This window comes from Brassica napus, chromosome A5 (assembly GCF_020379485.1).
Source record: "Brassica napus cultivar Da-Ae chromosome A5, Da-Ae, whole genome shotgun sequence".
Lineage (NCBI taxonomy): Eukaryota > Viridiplantae > Streptophyta > Magnoliopsida > Brassicales > Brassicaceae > Brassica > Brassica napus.
This window is the reverse complement of record NC_063438.1, coordinates 20,908,790-20,926,568: the sequence shown is the minus strand read 5'-3', so window position 1 is coordinate 20,926,568 and position 17,779 is coordinate 20,908,790. Positions and strand designations below refer to the sequence as shown.

Below are 17,779 nucleotides of genomic sequence, written 5' to 3'. Positions count from 1 at the left end.
AGCTTTTGTATACATGTTTACTTGCACGTCTCCGCGAAAAGTCTTGCAGTCCAGGCCCTTCTGCTCTGCGCATATTAACATGTTTATACCGCTTGGCATTTGGTCGGCTCATTGTCTGCATTTTTTTCCTTGTCAGTGGTCACTACTCTGGATTTGTTTTTTCCTGATAGATAGGAATTAAGAGAAAGAATCGATAAAATTATCAAAAATTCAAGATAATATAATTGGATTATGGCATCTTCGAATAAAATAAAAACTAAAATAATTATAGCATCGTCTAGGAATAAACAATAAAATTTATAGTCGAAATCATAGTTAATTAAATCGTATATGCTTTATAACATGAATATTTATTCCTTAATTTATCAACCTTAATTTGAATTATGATATTGGATTAACACATACCGACTACAATGTCAATGTGTGAGGAGGTGCAAATGAAAAAAAGAACATAGTGGGTGAGATTAGAAAGAAACAATTAATATAGAGGGTCCTTGAAATAAAATCCAGATTTTCAAAATTTGAAATCAAAAGCATACAGAGAAACAAACACTATTTGTAATTCCCTTTCTCGTCTCTGCGTCGGCGTCGCGTCATCGTTTTCTCAGATTCCTGGAATCATTCTCTTTCGATACCAATCCCCTTCCTTCATCTCCGATTCGAAAACCCTAGCTTTCATCCAATCATGCCTATGGAGAACGACAATGACCACGCTGCCAAGGTCGTCCTCACCGCCGAGCAAGCGAGCAAGGTTAGCGACACTGCCGTACGGTTGCCGGAGAATCGTCCGACCGGCGTCGTCTCAGAATCCGGAGGTGGAAGCGACAAAGGAGAGGAAGCGGTGGAGACGGCGGTGGATGTGGATGAGAGCGGATCGAATACGGTGGGAGAGCTACCTCCCCGATCTTCCTCAGCGAGAGTTCCGTTCACTAATCTGAGCCAGATTGATGCGGATCTTGCTCTCGCTCGCACTCTCCAAGAACAGGTGGCTCTTTCTTGATGCTGTTTGGGCTTTCTTGATTCGAAGAATAGTTCCAAGATTTTGTGGATTATTGAATATCGTTGTTTTGTATGTGTTGGATTTAAGGAGCGGGCGTATATGATGCTGACGATGAACAGTGAGGTCAGTGACTATGGGAGCTGGGAAACTGGAAGCTATGTATACGAAGAGGATGAGGACGAGTACGAAACAGATGATGATCCTCAGGGAGATGCGCCAAATGTTAATGCTCATGAAGATGATCAAGAAGATGAAGGCAGGAATGCTGACGAAGAAGAAGTTGGGTATTCAGATGATGAAGCCTTTGCTAGAGCTATTCAGGAAGCTGAGGAAAGGGAAATGGCAGATAGGTTGTCTGCCTTAACTGGGTTGGCAAATCGTGAGTACACTTATTGCTTTCACTCAAGTTATTTTTGATCGGTGTTTTAGGATTGGTTGGAGATTTATGCTAACTGTTATTGGTTGCAGGGGTTGAAGATCTGGAAGAGGATGATCATACTTCTCAGGTAGGCTCCTTGCACTACAACAAAACCATTTTTTGATTTTGAGCTTTAAACCTTTTTATGCTCGATAATATGAACCTTAGTGACCTAAAAGAACTACTCTCCAACGCCTTTTTGTTTAGTCATGTGGTGACCAAAGGACAAAATTTTGACATAGAACCTGCCATTTCCGAAGTGATACGTCATACATGGTTCCATCTATCTACTACCCTTCTATCATGGCACTAGTTTGTTTTGTTTCGTGACAGTTCAGTTTGTGGTGTTAATCCTTTTAGTCCGTAGGCCTAAGCAGACACTCCTGCCTAATTATTTACGGTTTATGCTACTAGAACTTTGCAAAACTGTGTGTTTGGAGGTAAAAAATGCATTAACCATTATGGTAATCAGATCAATTGTATTCTGGTAGCGTTAGGTTAAGTGGTACTGGCTTTAGAGAAAGTTATGCTCACACCTTGCAGTATAGTAGCTCGCAGTGGACTGAAATTTGATGGATTCTGGTCCATTTTATGGAAAAATAAATAAATTTTACGTACAGGGTAGAGAATCATATAAACTAAGGCTTCTTTGAGGTGATTTGATTCTGCTTCCATTCACGTTATGTATCCTTTATTTTTGCAGGATGCCTGGGATGAGATGGATCCTGATGAGCTTTCATATGAGGTATGAAAACCTTCATAAAATGCTATGCCTTTCGGATCCTCTCATGATTTTGTGAAAAGATTTGTAGCGAAAGCGAATAGTATTGTTCCCAAAGTTGGACTTTAGTGTTAAGATCTGTCACGCACTTTGATATGCAAAATTCAGTTGCCCAACACGTCTGTCGGCTTATAACTTTACGGTATCTAATGTTTGCAGGAGTTGCTTGCGCTTGGCGATATTGTGGGAACCGAGAGTAGAGGATTGTCTGCTGATACAATTGCATCTTTGCCTTCAAAAAGATATAAAGATGGAGACAATCAGAACGGAACCAATGAATCGTAATGCGTTTTAATTAACCAATTTAGTAGACCATTGACAACTTTGTGCATGTTGCTAGGTTATTAACTTTTTAATGCTTGATGCAGTTGTGTTATATGTCGTCTGGACTATGAGGATGATGATGACTTGATACTTCTTCCATGCAAACATTCTTACCACTCGGAGTGCATAAATAACTGGTTGAAGATAAACAAGGTACGTCTTTCAAAAAAAAAGAAAGAAAGAATCCTGTTAGAGATGAGAAATCAATTGGTTATTGTTGTCAGCTGTGCTACGGACACATACCCTTTCTGATGAGGATAGATATTATGCATGCTTGAAAACCGCGAATAGCAATTCCACAAACAAAATAATCTTTCATAATGGGGGATTGTATAGTCAGTAATGTAGAACATACAGACTATATATAGTTTCATGTTTGTTGAGTTTAAGGATTGCATTTATGGTATTGCCGATTGTGTTCTTTGACATCTTCGAAAATGAGGGGTTTGGTTGCTAGTAAGCACAGATTTGAACTTGTTAGTACCATTTTAGACAATTTACAGCATGCGACCATCTCATCAACTTTCCTGGGAATTAGGAACACTTCTCAGCTTGTTGAAATTGGATTACTCTCAAAGACTAACAACCCGAAACTAACACATTATTCTTCAGAGTTGCCCGGTATGCAGCGCAGAAGTTTCAACTTCCACGGCTGGACAAAGCTAATGAGAGCAAAGGAAGAGGTTTCCAGGAAAAAAAAATTGTAAGCTAAAAAAACTTTGTCACCTTAGCTGTCTGTTTGTACACTATATTAAACAAAAGCATCATCAGATTTGCTTGGATCCTTTAAACAATCTCATAAATTGGAACTTTCTAAAAAGTTTTTGATTCTCGGTTCTGCTTTCATCTGTTTCCGCATTCGCAATCATTTGATTCAGAACAGCTACGATCTATCTGTTTTTTTTTTTTCAGAAAAGAACATTTAAGCTTAGAACTATGTTCCTCTGAGATTCGAGGAATACATCGAGATGGTTTTATGTCTGAATCTTTGACTAGGTTGAAACTAGTCTTATTACCTAAAGATGAATATCTGGACACAAAAAGTATTACGAGACGCATCCATGTGTTTGTTGTCCTTTTTGGAACATGAACTTAACGACTATAATATTGGTCGCCTACATGACAAACTGGCGAGTGGAGTTGCACCAACGGTCGTACGCTGGGGTGAGATTGGGCCACTCAGTGGCGGAGACTGAGAAATCTTGGAGCCAGTTTGTGAGTAAGATCTCTTGGTCTAATGCAGGCAATGTAGATATCGCTTTGTCTATGGCTCGTTCCACCTCAACCCTCTCATAACCTGTCAGAACGGGAAACGCTAGCCCAAGCCTTGCGTGACTGAACAACGGTAGCCAGTTTGCAAGGAGCCTGAACTTCACTTGTCCTGGAACTTTTGTACTGTCTCGTGCCATCTCACCAATTAAGAGCGCTGCAAAACATTAGTGAGAATGTTTGAGCAAACAATGGACCATACAAATGAATAAAAACCTGATGACCAAGAATTAAACTTAGTAGCAACAAATCTAATAAAGTGAAATTATTCAAAACTAACGATATATTTAATCAAAATAGGCTAAACTACGTTCAACTAGGTAATATTAATTTAGAAATATAACAAAAAGAAAAATTCGCAATGCCAAGAAGAAATATAATGCCACATGTTATTACCTGAAATCTTAACCAAGAGGCCTTGCACTCTAGGAGCAGCCGTAAGAGACAAGGAAGCTAATCCAGAAGCGTAGCTCCACCGTTTTATACCTTCTTCCACCGCACCATAACGCCTAAGTTTCTCCGTCATCCACAACAGCTCCTCCGCCAGCTTCTCCACCGCCAGTTCAACCTCATTCTCCTGAAAACCACCCGCTCTCACCAACGCAGACTCCCTCCTCCTACTCTGCGATAACAAGTTACCAGTCATATCCGCCAAGGACCTCACCGTGTTGATGCACGTGCTCACCCCTCTCGCGTAAGAGGCAACATAGCCTCCTAGAGGAAGGGCACTGACCAGACGCAGAGGCAGACCACCAACGGGTTCGTCTGCGGTTCTAGAACGTTTCAAGGAGTCATGTAAACGCGCAGTGGTGCGTGCAAAGGAAGACGCGAGGGCCACTCGATTTACGTCAAGTAGTTCCACGTTGCAGCTCTGGGCGTTCTCTTCCATGATCTTCTCAGCCATTCCCATGGCAAATTGGTACTTTCTTGAGGTTACTGGAATCTCGTTCATTAGCGCTAAAGCCTACTCATAGTCATAGACAATGTTTAGATATTAGATGCATAAAATGGCAAATAAAAACCATTAATAAGTATACATATCGGACCATAGTCAATCGAATTATCCAAACATATCGAACTTTTGTATATGTGCATATTTACATTTATCTAAACGAGCAATAATTTCTAGCTCGAAACAGACAATTCATTTTTATAATAGCTTTGTTTATTAATTATGTCTACTTATTCTAGACACTAATTTTTTTGATCGAAAGACACTAATTAAGAATACAATTACAACTTAAAGATGTGTTCCACTCCCTCTTTGTTTTCATGTATGACGTGGCACCATGCATGTTGACCACGTAGCAATTACAGAGAAAATATGTCCACGTTATGCACCTCGTGTAGTATCCAATAATAGAAAGGTCCATAATCAAATGTTTATGATAATAGAAAAGAAGATATCACATTCAATCTGAGATCTGGCTATGCAAACATAACCTAGAAATAACACACAAGTCTACGTATGATCGCCATGACTCATGTCCTGATTGGTTTTATGATAGTTAGACCAAATAAAACTAAAACGCTAAATGTTTAAAAATGTTAACCAAAGTACCAAACAAAAAAAAAACTTAAACGTTAATGCTAATTTAACATCAAATAATGAAAGATTACATGTTAACACTTACGTGACAAAGTGCTCTACCGAGAGAGTTAACGGAAGGCACATCAACGCCGTCACAAACCATCGTACCCAAATCCGCCGACCCTGAATACTTCACCAACGCCGTTGATGACGAGGAGGGAGCGGAAGCCGGTACCAACGCTTTCTCAGCCGCCGCGGTAAGAAGACCCGAAGCAAAACTAAAGGGATGATAAGAATCAGAATAAGCAGAAGAAGAAGAAGTGATGAGAGGAAGAGGAAGATAGTCCAAGAAAACCCTAAGAACCCAAAGGGCTAGCCACGCCATCATCATAGACATGAACCTGAGGTGGTCCGAAGCCGACCACCGCCTAGAAGCCAGCTCCGGTGTGGAGGCGGTGGTGGCGACGGAGACGAGAGAACGAGCGGCCGTGTTGACGGTGGTCATGAAGATGGAGTTGAGGAGACCCGTCGTGGGACGATTGTTTCTGTATGTGTATTCCAAGTATTGTAGCTCCCTTGACGACGACATTCTCTTTTCTCTTGTCTGCCTTTGTTCTTTCGTAGAGAAGTTAATAGTTGTTGGACCAGTTATGTATATGTGTATATATATGAAGATAGATCTTGGTTTGTATATTTCTTCTTTTCGAAGTATATGATGAGATGCACCGCCTATACGAGTGTGTTTTTCATCGTCGTGTAAGACCATCTTTAACCCTAAAACCCTTTTTGAGATCCTTAAGAAAATTTTAATAATAAATTAAACCTTAAGTGGAGTTAAGGATCTCTGTTAAGAAACTTCCATTTTTAGCGGTCCAATGGAGGTTTCTTAATTCGAGGTTCTTAAAAAAATTATTAATTCTTTTTAATAAAATTTATTTATTAAATAAAATATATTAAAATATAACATTTAAAACATAGATTTAAAAAAAAACATGAAAATATAGATTAGTACAATAATCGAGAATAATTCGAAAACAAACTTCCGAACTCAGTTGATGTCTTCATTATGTCCAAATTTATGCCATATATGTTCAACCAAATCCGCTTTAAGTTGTTGATGCTTATGTTGATCACGAATTCTACTTCGAGCACCCATCATATTGGTGATATTTGAAGGGATATCCGTTTGAAAATCGAGATCGACATGTGAACTTCCGGGGTCGTCTCCGTGTTGGAACTCGGAAAGATTAGACAGAGTATATCCATCTCGTTCATCTTCCACTATCTTATTATGGAGTATGATACATGCTCTCATAATATTCCCAATTTTGCCTTTGTCCCAAAAAAGTGCCGGGTTTTTAACAATTGCAAAGCGAGCTTGCAAGACTCCGAAAGCACGCTCGACATCTTTTCGGATAGCTTCTTGGTGTTTAGCAAATAAAACCGCTTTCGGCCCTTGTGGCTCCCGAATTGATTGGATAAAAGTAGCCCATTTCGGATAAATACCGTCGGTGAGATAGTAAGCCAAATGATACTCCCTTCCATTAACATAATAAGTGACTGCCGGAGCGTGACCTTGTATTATATCATCAAAAACAGGTGAGCGGTCAAGAACATTGATATCATTTAAAGTACCTGGCGGTCCAAAAAACGCATGCCATATCCAGAGATCAAAAGAAGCAACCGCTTCTAAAACAATTGTGGGTTTTCCGGAACCACGTGAATATTGCCCTTTCCAAGCGGTGGGACAATTCTTCCACTCCCAATGCATACAATCGATGCTTCCTATCATACCGGGAAATCCACGGAACTCACCAACTTCAAGTAGACGTTGAAGATCAGCCGGTGTTGGTCTTCTTAGGTACTCTTCACCGAATAAATTTATTATTTCTTCGACAAAATGTTCCACACATGAACGAGTAGTTGTTTCACCGAGTCGGAGGTATTCGTCAACAGCATCAGCGGCGTTACCGTATGCCAAGACACGAATGGCTGCTGTACACTTTTGAAGTGGAGAGAGACTAAGCCGGCCGAGAGCATCTTCCTTTTGTCGAAAGAATTCAACTTCATTCTGAGAAGACATGTAACTACCATATTTATTACCTAACCACATCCTATTACAACACTAAAACAAGCATTCATCACAAAGCATTCATTAAACTAACCACTTGTGGCAAGCATTCATCACTCTACCTACTAACCACTAACCCAAGCATTCATCCTAACTCTAACAAGCATTCATCAGTCGCAAGCAAGAAATTAAAGTCGATTTTTGCACACATACCTCACCCACAGTTTGCACTGAACTTCAAAAAAGAACTCCTTCTGGTTGTGACTTCAGTCGGAGGACCTCATGTCCAGAGCTCAAACTCCCTGTCATAATTAACAAGACAATCAACTTAAGACAATCAACTTAAGATCAAACAATATGATAGTCTAAACCAGTTTGCTAGCTAACAATTAAATTGAAAACACAAGAATGAAGTGAGAAAGTTAGTACATACACGGGAAGTCATGGGTTTGAACCATTCTTCACTCGGAGAAGACGAGAACCGACAGAGCAGATGCGGTGGGCTCCGAGAGAGTAGTCGATTGTGGTGGGTTTCGATCCATCTTCTAACGGAGACAAGTCAGAGGAGTCGCGGTTAGGAGACAAGACGGAGGAGTAAGAGGAGTCGCGGTGAGGAGACAAGACGGAGGAGTCAGAGGAGTCACGGTGAGGAGTCTTCGTGAGGAGACAAGACGGAGGAGTCAAAGGAGTCGCGGTGAGGAGACAAGACGGAGGAGTCGCGGTGAGGAACGAGAGAGGCGTCGATTGTGATGGATTTTAGACCCTTCTTCCGACGGAGAAAACAAGACAAGACGGAGGAGCCGCGCTGAGGACCGAGAGAGTCGTCGTCCGTGGTGGGTTTCGATCCTTCTAATCACGGCGAAGACGGAGGAGACGTCGAGTGGACCGACAGAATCGTCGTTTCCGTCGTCGGTTTCGATCAGTCTCTTCTCGCGGAGAAAACAAGAACGAAACGGTTACAAAATAAATTAGAAGAAAGAAAGAAAAGAAAAAGAAAAAAAATACAAATAAATGAGCAGCTGACACGTGTTTTAATAACCCTTGATATTTTCGGTCACCAAATCAACCCACTAAGGATCGATTATCTAGCATTTATTTGTTTTCCATTTAATTAAATCAACATTAATGCTTAAGGATCTCGTTAAGGACCACAAATCCTCCGCGTTAAAGATGGTCTAAGTATTTGATGTAGTGTCGGCTAAATCTTTGTCGGGGTCCATGCGTCGTCGTTTTCCCCGCATTCGTCAAAATGGCAAAATATATTTTCCACAAAAAGTTAGATGTGCGTAGAACGTCACTACTGGAGTTTACATAAATGGTTACTGGGACGCTTCATTTTTACATATTTTGGCTTACTATATTTATTTGGAATTGGAATATTTTCGGAGTTATTTGTATTCTTGGTTTGGAGATCTTTTGGTGCGTGTTGGTTGATATGCAAATTAATACGGTCAAATAATCTTCATAAGATGTCTTTCCGAATAACTTAGAGCATAACTTAGAGCATGATTAATCCGGGATTTTTAAGATAGGGTTCTTAGCAGAAATTAAGAAACAGTTTTTTAACTTCCGCTAAAAACTCCACTCTAACTCCAAGAACCTCGGGTTAATCATGGTTGTATGTAATACTATTGAACGATCATGAACATATGGTAGATTACATTACATGCCACTTCTGATGGCTATAAGTGGAACTCAAACGTGCTTGCTTCTCTATCCTTCTACGGGCTAAGCGTTCGTATTCCACCGCTTTACATAATTTTGGGAGCAGTGGAGGGAGGTATTCACATGTCGTTTCATGAATCAATACCTGAAAATCAACCATGATCTAATCATTTTTGCACGTAATTTTTCGGATGTTTGCATTATTGTTAGTAGCTGACTAGCCGTTAAGGATCGCTAAACACCAAATGTAAGTAGGTTGGTAACATATATAAAAAGGAATACCAAAACCCATGTTCTTAATAATTTTATTTTCCCATAAATAAATACTATGATATGTACGATTGCATAGTTGTCTTCCCTTTTCCAATTTTGTTTCCTCTTGATGTTCTGTTGTACTATTTTATTTTATTCGTACTTTGGTTTTTGTTTTTCTATTGTCAGCAAATGTACAAAAAAAATATCTAAAAGCCAAATTGACTTTACCCATGTGATCGAAATCCTTAGTTGTCTTGTTTCAGTGGTTTGCAGCAACGTCTACAGCTTCTATATACATGTCAAAATTAGTGGCGTTGATTAGTAAACAACAAACTCTATCAAAAGAAAATTAATATAATAAAAGACGTAACTGAGAACAAAGTTTACTGGTCTGAAAACAAGATCTGATTAGTCGAGGAAGAATGTCACTGATATCGGGTAACATTACGGCAGGCAAGCCAAAAAGTAAAGATAATATGCTTCTCTTGTTCTGCTTGTGAAATGCAACAAAAAAATGGCCAATACTTTATTAATCATATTTAAAATCGACTGATGTGTGTTCTTGAAGGTCAGACTATTTATGAGATTTTTTATATGCGTCAGTTATATAACCTTGAGAAAAACTTTAACTAAGACGGTTATAATAGATATACATTTGTGGGACTAAAACTTGACTCCGTTCTCCACCTTTAAACTTTGTTCAGAGCTTCGAGCAGTTTCAGGTTTGAGGGCAAGGCCATACACTTGATGTAGTAAAACATAAGCTTGTGTCACGCCTGCACATTCTATTTATCATTACATCTATTTATCATTCTATATGACGAAACGTTATCGAAACTATAGAACTCAAGAATCGAAATAGGAAACACTCTTTCTTTCTAATCATTTCAATGCTTTAAAAAAATATCTCAAAAACTAAAGCTCACATAAATCACACAACTTATAGCTTATGCCATTGTTCGACATAGCTTATATAAAGATATTAGCAATCCTATTCCTAATTGTAAACACACAAACATTATCATCCTTATCTCTTTAGATCATAAACCAACTAGGGATGGGATAGCTTGTTTCTCAAGCTTCTTTCAAGCTAATTTCAACAATCTTCTCCTTAAGTTTTAAACTCATTTTCACTCCTCTCTATTTATTCTCGGACACATACTCCATTTCAACTTGTTCATTCTCTAATGAAGTGAAACTTTCTAGTATGTTTTTACTCCGGCCGTGAAACACATGGTTTTTAGTAAGTGCAATCAAAGACTTATTATCAATCTGTATTGTTACTTTCTTGTATGATTTTTTTCACGATCTCGCTGAGTACTTCCTGTAACCAAATCGTCTGTTTCATTGTCTCTGTAACAGCCATGAATTTGGCTTCACACAATCTTTTGTTTCTGAAAACACCATGTTATTGACCTTTCATCGAGATAGAATACGTGACCACAGAGCCGGCTCAAGAGGGGGGGCCAGCAGTGCAATGGCCCAAAACCCATCCCAAAATCATACAAATTTAATTATAGAAAGGGGACCAAATTTTTTTTTTGTTTTCTATCAAGGGCCCCTAATTTATTTTTAATCATCTACGATGAATTTTGTATAACCAGTTGTGCTTTTGCCATCAGTTGTGCTTTTGCCATCAGTGCCAACTTTGTGTAAACTATCGCTATCGCCCACCAGTTCAAGTTGTGTTGATCGCGAAAACAAAAGTCCAAGTGAAGTTGTTCCACGTAGATACCTTACTACAAGCTAATTAACTTCAACAGAAACATCATAGAAATTGACAATAATGTAGTTCGATGATTAGCAAAAATAGAAGAAGTAATTCGACAGCTTTTACATTTCCAATGTAAACCGAAGAAGTAAAGAGCAACGGAAGAGTACGACTAAAAAGTATGGAACTACGTATAGTTTACGAATATAGTTATCCATATATAAAAATAAGGGCTGATAGTCAACTTTTTGTTTCCATATCGTAATCAATAGCCCCACAGATACAACGTACTTTTCGAATAACATTGTTTGATTATCTTCTGACACATGAATATTATCTTACAGCAATTTGACGTACAATATGCTTTTAATAATCAATAAATACATAGATTTCCACTAAAGTTTGTTCTGGATAATATTAAATTGTTACATTCAATTAGATCAATGCATTCATGTGAATGGAAAGGCTGTCACGAGTAACAAAATTATTAAGGTATCAATTGCTGTCCTCAGATTTTGGATAGAGATTGATTATTAAGCATCACTTTAAAATTTCAAAGGATAAAGGTAATAATAAAGAGCTTTTCTGTTATCAAAATTTCTCAAATAAATATCTAAACTAAATAATATTAACATTTTAAGAAGATTTAATACTTTAATTAAGTTTTAATTTTTTTTAAAAAAAATTGAATTACTTAAAAATTGACAGATGTAATGAGAGATTCTTCTCATCTACTTTATTAAAACAGAAGTACACTTATAAATTAACCCTTAATTTTTCAAATTATTTACAATCATATGGCACTGAAGTAATAAATTTACCTATCTTTTAGTATTCTTGTCTTTTATAATTTAATTAATGAATTTTCCTAAAATAATGTATAACAAATTATGTTTACTTGTTTAAAAACTATTTCATATAATCTACCTCAACAATAAATTATACAAAATCAACGTCAAAAATATAACAAAATTTTATTATTACGGAGTGATTATTTTTTATTTTGGTGTATTAACTATGTCTAAAAAACATAAAAGTATTATAAAAATATATAATATAAACCACAAAATTGTAAATAATATATTAAATTATTTAATTGTATAAATCAAATATAAAAATAGATAAATATTTTATTTTACATTAAAATTTTGATCCTAAAAAATACATTTGCACAAACACACGGGTTATATTTTTAAAATATGGTTGTAACAGTTGACGGATCAAAAAATAAAATAAAATTATTCACTATAAATTATAAAATAATTTTATTTAGAAATATATTAAATAATGATTTAATATATATATATATTAAATGTATATTACCATTTATATAAGATAAATATATTTTTTTGCTAAGCAAAAACGAATATCCGCGTGAGTGCGCGGATCAAACTCTAGTGATTATTATTAAGTTTCTTGTTTTAAAAAAATATCTTACTTTTTATTTTTATTTATTTATTTGTAGGTGATATATAATCTATTAACTAATGTAGAGGCTCTAAAAATACCCATTAGAAGCAGACTATCCAGTTTTGAAAACAGACTTGGAATGTAATTTCAAAAGGAAATAAAATCTTATCTGATTTTAGTGACAAAAAAAAATCTTATCAAACAAAAAAAACTAGGATAAGACCCGCGCCTTGCGCGGGATTAAGTTATTATTTTTATTATATTTTTGAGAATGAAACAATAGTTTGGCTTCATTTGGATTACAGGTGTTCAATCCGGATATCGGGTTGGTTCGGTTCGGTTCGGTTTTTTCGGTATTTGGTTAGTAAAATATAACTACTATTCTAAATCCATATTTATTTTGACTTTAGTCTTTCACATACTTTTGAAAGATTTCAACTGGACGACTAAATTGATCAGCCAATCTTGTTGCTTTAAATCATTAGTGTATATATATATATATATTATTTAGTTTGAATATTTATTAAATAAAAATTCATATGCGTTATATTTTATGATCATTTGTAACTTATTATAACAAAAAATAATCTATTGATCACAAAATTTTCAGAGTGGGAATATTCAAATTTCTAATAATATATAGACGTTTTGAAAAATTCAAATATAACATATAAGAAAAAATAAAAATGTTTTTATTATATATTTAATGTGATTTTTTAATATCTTTCAATAATATAAAATTAAAAAAAAAAGAACTAAGATACCAAAATTGTTATCAAATATTTATTATTCATAATAATTAATTTTCATATATACGTTAATCATATTAGGTAATTTCGTAGCTTCTAATTAAGGAAAGTGCAAAAAAAAGTTTGGTAGATTATTTATCAATTCGATAGTTAGTTTAATAAAAAATATAATGTAAGTCAAGATGGACCAACCTATTTTTCTAAGAATAGTATATTTTATATAGTCATTTATTAAATGAGAATTTATAATCATACAGTTCTATGATCATTCATATCATTTTATAACTGAATATTTAAATCATCGATAACAAAATTTTCAATGTGAAATCTTTAATAAGTTTATAATTTATAAATGTTTTTGAAAATTCATTGAAAGTTTTAATATTAAAATATTTATGTAATCTTATGGTATATAGTATAATCTATATATATATATGTTTTATTATTAAATGATATTTTTTTACTCATATGGTTTTAAAATAATGTGTATCTTCTTATAATATTAAATAAAAGTTCATATTAATACAATTTTATGATCATTTGTAACTTATTATGACAAAAAAATAATCTATTGATCACAAAATTTTCAGAGTGGGATCTTCAAATTTCTAATAATTTATAGACGTTTTGAAAAATTCAAAATATAACATATAAGAAAAATTTTAAATGTTTTTATTATATATTTAATGTGATTTTTAAATATATTTTAATAATATAAAATTAAAAAAAGAACTAAGATACAAAAATTGTTATCAAATATTTATTATTCATTATAATTAATTTTCACATATACGTTAATCATATTAGGTAATTTCGTAGCTTTTATTTAAGGAAAGTGCAAAACATTTTTTGGTACGTTATTTATCAATTCGATAGTTAGTTTAATAAAAAGTGTAATATAAGTTAAGATGGACCAACCTATTTTTCTAGGAATAGTATATTTTGTATAGTTATTTATTAAATAAGAATTTATAATCATACGGTTCTATGATCGTTCATATCGTTTTATAACAAAATATTTAAATCATCGATAACAAAATTTTCAATCTGAAATCTTTAATAAGTTTATAATTTATAAATGTTCTTGAAAATTCATTGAAAGTTTTAATATTAAAATATTTATGTAATCTTATGGTATATAGTGTTTAATATATATATATATATATTTATTTTATTATTAAATGATATTTTTTACTCATATGGTTTTAAAATCATGTGTATCTTCTTATAATAAAAATGTTAAACCATTGATCATTAATTTTTAACATAATAATTTTAATAGTTTTAGTCATTTATTGTCGTTTTTAAAAATTCAAAATATAACATATACGAAAAAATCTAAATTTTATTTTTATAGCTAATTTGATTGTTTAATTTATTTTAATAATATAAAATTAAACAAAAAGTGATGGAGGAGATATACATTGTTATCAAATCTTTATTATTAAAATCATTAATTGTCATATATATATTAGTCATTTATGGTAATTCCGTAGGTTTTATTTAAGGAAAGAAAATATCATATCATATCATTATATCATATAGTTTGACCAACTTATGTATCTAACAACATATAAAAATCGAATGTGGACCTACTTATTTTTCAATTGAATGTAATTGACTACCTAATTGAGTGCCACCTATGCATTGGGGCTTCTTTTAATTAATACAAAATTGAGGTTACATCTTTTCAAATGTTCCTCAATTAATATATAAGGGATAGTAGCGGTCTTCTCTGTCTATTGACCCAGTTTTGCGGGCGTTTACTCATTTAAAGCCACAAAATCAATTTAAAATATCTGCCTTTTAGAAAAAGTGTCAATGAGAAAACAAAAATATATTTAGTTGAGTCAAAATTGTAGTTCTACTACACAAATGTGAAGAGTGTGTTTATTTTAACTTTTTGTGTAATAGTGTAATTATTTACTTTGCAGCGTTATTCTTCACCTAACGTTATACTTCATCTAAACACAACGTTATATTTAATAAAAATCAACAAATAAAAACTATTAAAAGACACGAGATTTATGGAAGAAGATTAGATCCAGTGAGCAATAGCAAGTGGGTAAGAACGAGAGAACAGCTGTTCTTCTCCTTCATTCTCACCTCAAAGTCAGCTGACAGTTAGTTACTTCTAATCCTATAAATTTCAACCCTTCTTCTCCATTTTCATAATCATATCGTTTCTTGTCTCTTCTTTGACTTTTCTTCTCCAAATCCTTTTCGGACAAGATCTACACACAGGTAAATAATTGTCTGAAAAAACAAACAAACACAAACACCAAGAAGAAGAAGAATAACAAGATCTGCCTGTTTTTGTTTCCTCTGTGTGAAACAGAAAAGTCAACACTGAGTTTCCACGACGTCGTTTTAGCAAATCGGAGAAATGGCCGGAGGGTTCGTCAGTCAAACGCCGGGAGTTCGGAACTTCAACTACAAACTGACACCGAAAGTGTTCGTAACATGTTTCATCGGTGCTTTTGGTGGTCTCATCTTCGGATACGATCTCGGAATCTCAGGTTTTTATTTTTTTTTCTCAGATTCAAGTCTTGTTTTCTTTGACCTAATCTTGGAGATATCCAGTGAGTAATGTTTAAAGGCTTTTTTGTTACTTGTAGGAGGGGTAACCCAAATGGAGCCATTCTTGGAAGAGTTTTTCCCGTACGTGTATAAGAAGATGAAGAACGCACACGAGAACGAGTACTGTCGTTTTGATAGTCAGCTTCTCACTCTCTTCACTTCGTCTCTGTACCTAGCGGCTTTGGTCTCTTCCTTGTTCGCCTCCACGATAACCCGAGTCTTCGGAAGGAAATGGTCCATGTTCCTCGGTGGTTTCACCTTCTTCATCGGCTCTGCTTTCAATGGCTTTGCTCAAAACATCGCCATGCTTCTCATCGGTCGTATCTTGCTCGGTTTCGGAGTCGGATTCGCCAATCAAGTAAGTTCTACAAACAGATAACTTGATGAATAAGCAACAACGGCGGTTTATGCTAACCGGTTTTGTTTTGGTTTCAGTCTGTTCCGGTTTATCTATCCGAGATGGCTCCTCCGAACCTAAGAGGAGCGTTCAACAACGGGTTTCAAGTAGCGATTATATTCGGTATCGTTGTCGCAACGATCATCAACTACTTCACCGCACAGTTGAAAGGTAACATCGGATGGAGAATCTCACTAGGGTTAGCTTGTGTCCCTGCGATGATGATCATGATCGGAGCTCTCATCCTTCCCGACACTCCAAACTCGCTCATCGAACGTGGCTTCACCGAAGATGCCAAGAAAATGCTTCAATCTATCCGAGGAACCAGTGAAGTCGATGAAGAGTTTCAAGATCTCATTGATGCGAGCGAGGAGTCTAAGCAAGTGAAACACCCATGGAAGAACATCATGCTTCCTCGTTACAGACCGCAGTTGATCATGACTTGCTTCATTCCTTTCTTCCAACAGCTTACCGGAATCAACGTCATTACCTTTTACGCTCCCGTTCTGTTCCAAACCTTAGGGTTCGGTAGCAAAGCCTCGCTCTTGTCGGCTATGGTAACGGGAATCATCGAGCTATTGTGCACGTTCGTCTCTGTTTTCACGGTTGATAGGTTCGGAAGAAGAGTCTTGTTCCTCCAGGGAGGTATCCAGATGCTTATCTCTCAGGTAACACAACCCTAACCCTAAACTTAGTTTCTTGACAAACACGCAACCTCTTGAATGCCATCATATGTGTTACAGATTGCTATTGGAGTCATGATCGGAGTCAAGTTTGGAACGGTTGGAACAGGGAACATAGGGAAAACAGATGCTAATCTGATCGTGGCGCTGATCTGCATCTATGTAGCGGGTTTCGCCTGGTCATGGGGACCGTTGGGATGGTTGGTCCCTAGTGAGATATCTCCACTAGAGATCCGATCAGCAGCTCAAGCCATAAACGTTGCGGTGAACATGTTCTTCACGTTCCTTGTAGCTCAGCTCTTCCTCACAATGCTCTGTCACATGAAGTTTGGACTATTCTTCTTCTTTGCGGTGTTTGTCTTCATAATGACGATATTTATCTACTTGATGTTGCCTGAGACGAAGAATGTGCCCATTGAAGAGATGAATAGAGTATGGAAGGCACACTGGTTCTGGGGAAGGTTTATTCCTGATGAAGCTGTTGGTGTTAGTGCTGCTGAGATGCAGCAAAAGTCTGTATGATGATGAAAATGTTATCTTTGGGCAAAAAGACTTGTGAGAAAATTTGAAAAGAAATGTCAAAATATGTTTATTCGTGAAAGAAAGCTGCTCTGCTCTTTGATGCATAGACTTAGTATATTCTTTCCTTATTCAATGTCTTTGGTATATTCTTTCCTTATTCAATGTCTTGTTGTAATCGTAATTTGGACCTAAAGAAAGCTACGAAAACTAAAAAATATTCAAAAAGGGAAATCGGTTTGTCTTATGTTTTTGAACTCTTACTTGAAAAAAAAAAAAGAAAGAAAAAAACTCTTACTTAACATTTCTGTGATTCTTTGTTTGAGAAAATGAGTTATAGTGCTAAGAAACCAGTAATAGTCATCAGTAAAATCAAGAATAGTCTTATATTTGAGAAAATGAGTTATATAAGTTTC

At 35.5% G+C, this 17,779-nt stretch overlaps 4 protein-coding genes across 6 annotated transcripts; 2 read left to right on the top strand and 2 right to left on the bottom strand.

Annotated features, from left to right (window-relative positions):
- Positions 1-534: 534 nt before the first annotated feature.
- LOC125608851 (E3 ubiquitin ligase BIG BROTHER-related-like) lies at positions 535-3,353 on the top strand. Its single transcript, XM_048779389.1, has 7 exons — positions 535-985; positions 1,088-1,379; positions 1,469-1,506; positions 2,122-2,163; positions 2,359-2,480; positions 2,568-2,676; positions 3,136-3,353. Exons 1-7 carry the CDS (start codon positions 686-688, stop codon positions 3,187-3,189), a joined length of 957 nt encoding a protein of 318 aa, XP_048635346.1. The 5' UTR covers positions 535-685; the 3' UTR covers positions 3,190-3,353.
- A 199-nt stretch (positions 3,354-3,552) lies between these two features.
- LOC125608852 lies at positions 3,553-6,073 on the bottom strand. 2 transcript variants are annotated; one of them, XM_048779391.1, is made up of 4 exons: positions 5,725-6,072; positions 5,427-5,601; positions 4,189-4,756; positions 3,553-3,949 (listed from the first exon to the last, which is right to left on the bottom strand). In XM_048779391.1, exons 1-4 carry the CDS (start codon positions 5,910-5,912, stop codon positions 3,639-3,641), a joined length of 1,242 nt encoding a protein of 413 aa, XP_048635348.1. In that variant the 5' UTR covers positions 5,913-6,072; the 3' UTR covers positions 3,553-3,638. The 2 variants fall into 2 exon arrangements, with proteins under 2 accessions (XP_048635348.1, XP_048635347.1); XM_048779390.1 differs by having other exon boundaries at positions 5,427-6,073.
- Positions 6,074-6,371: 298 nt separating this feature from the next.
- LOC125608667 (putative nuclease HARBI1) lies at positions 6,372-8,567 on the bottom strand. Its single transcript, XM_048779104.1, has 2 exons — positions 7,828-8,567; positions 6,372-7,696 (listed from the first exon to the last, which is right to left on the bottom strand). Exon 2 carries the CDS (start codon positions 7,434-7,436, stop codon positions 6,372-6,374), a length of 1,065 nt encoding a protein of 354 aa, XP_048635061.1. The 5' UTR covers positions 7,437-7,696; positions 7,828-8,567.
- Positions 8,568-15,069: 6,502 nt separating this feature from the next.
- Positions 15,070-17,443, top strand: LOC106428878 (sugar transport protein 4). Of its 2 annotated transcripts, XM_013869629.3 has the most exons (6): positions 15,070-15,307; positions 15,417-15,428; positions 15,523-15,703; positions 15,803-16,122; positions 16,200-16,829; positions 16,905-17,443. In XM_013869629.3, exons 3-6 carry the CDS (start codon positions 15,571-15,573, stop codon positions 17,364-17,366), a joined length of 1,545 nt encoding a protein of 514 aa, XP_013725083.2. In that variant the 5' UTR covers positions 15,070-15,307; positions 15,417-15,428; positions 15,523-15,570; the 3' UTR covers positions 17,367-17,443. The 2 variants fall into 2 exon arrangements, with proteins under 2 accessions (XP_013725083.2, XP_022575293.2); XM_022719572.2 differs by having other exon boundaries at positions 15,100-15,428.
- The last annotated feature ends 336 nt before the right edge of the window (positions 17,444-17,779 follow it).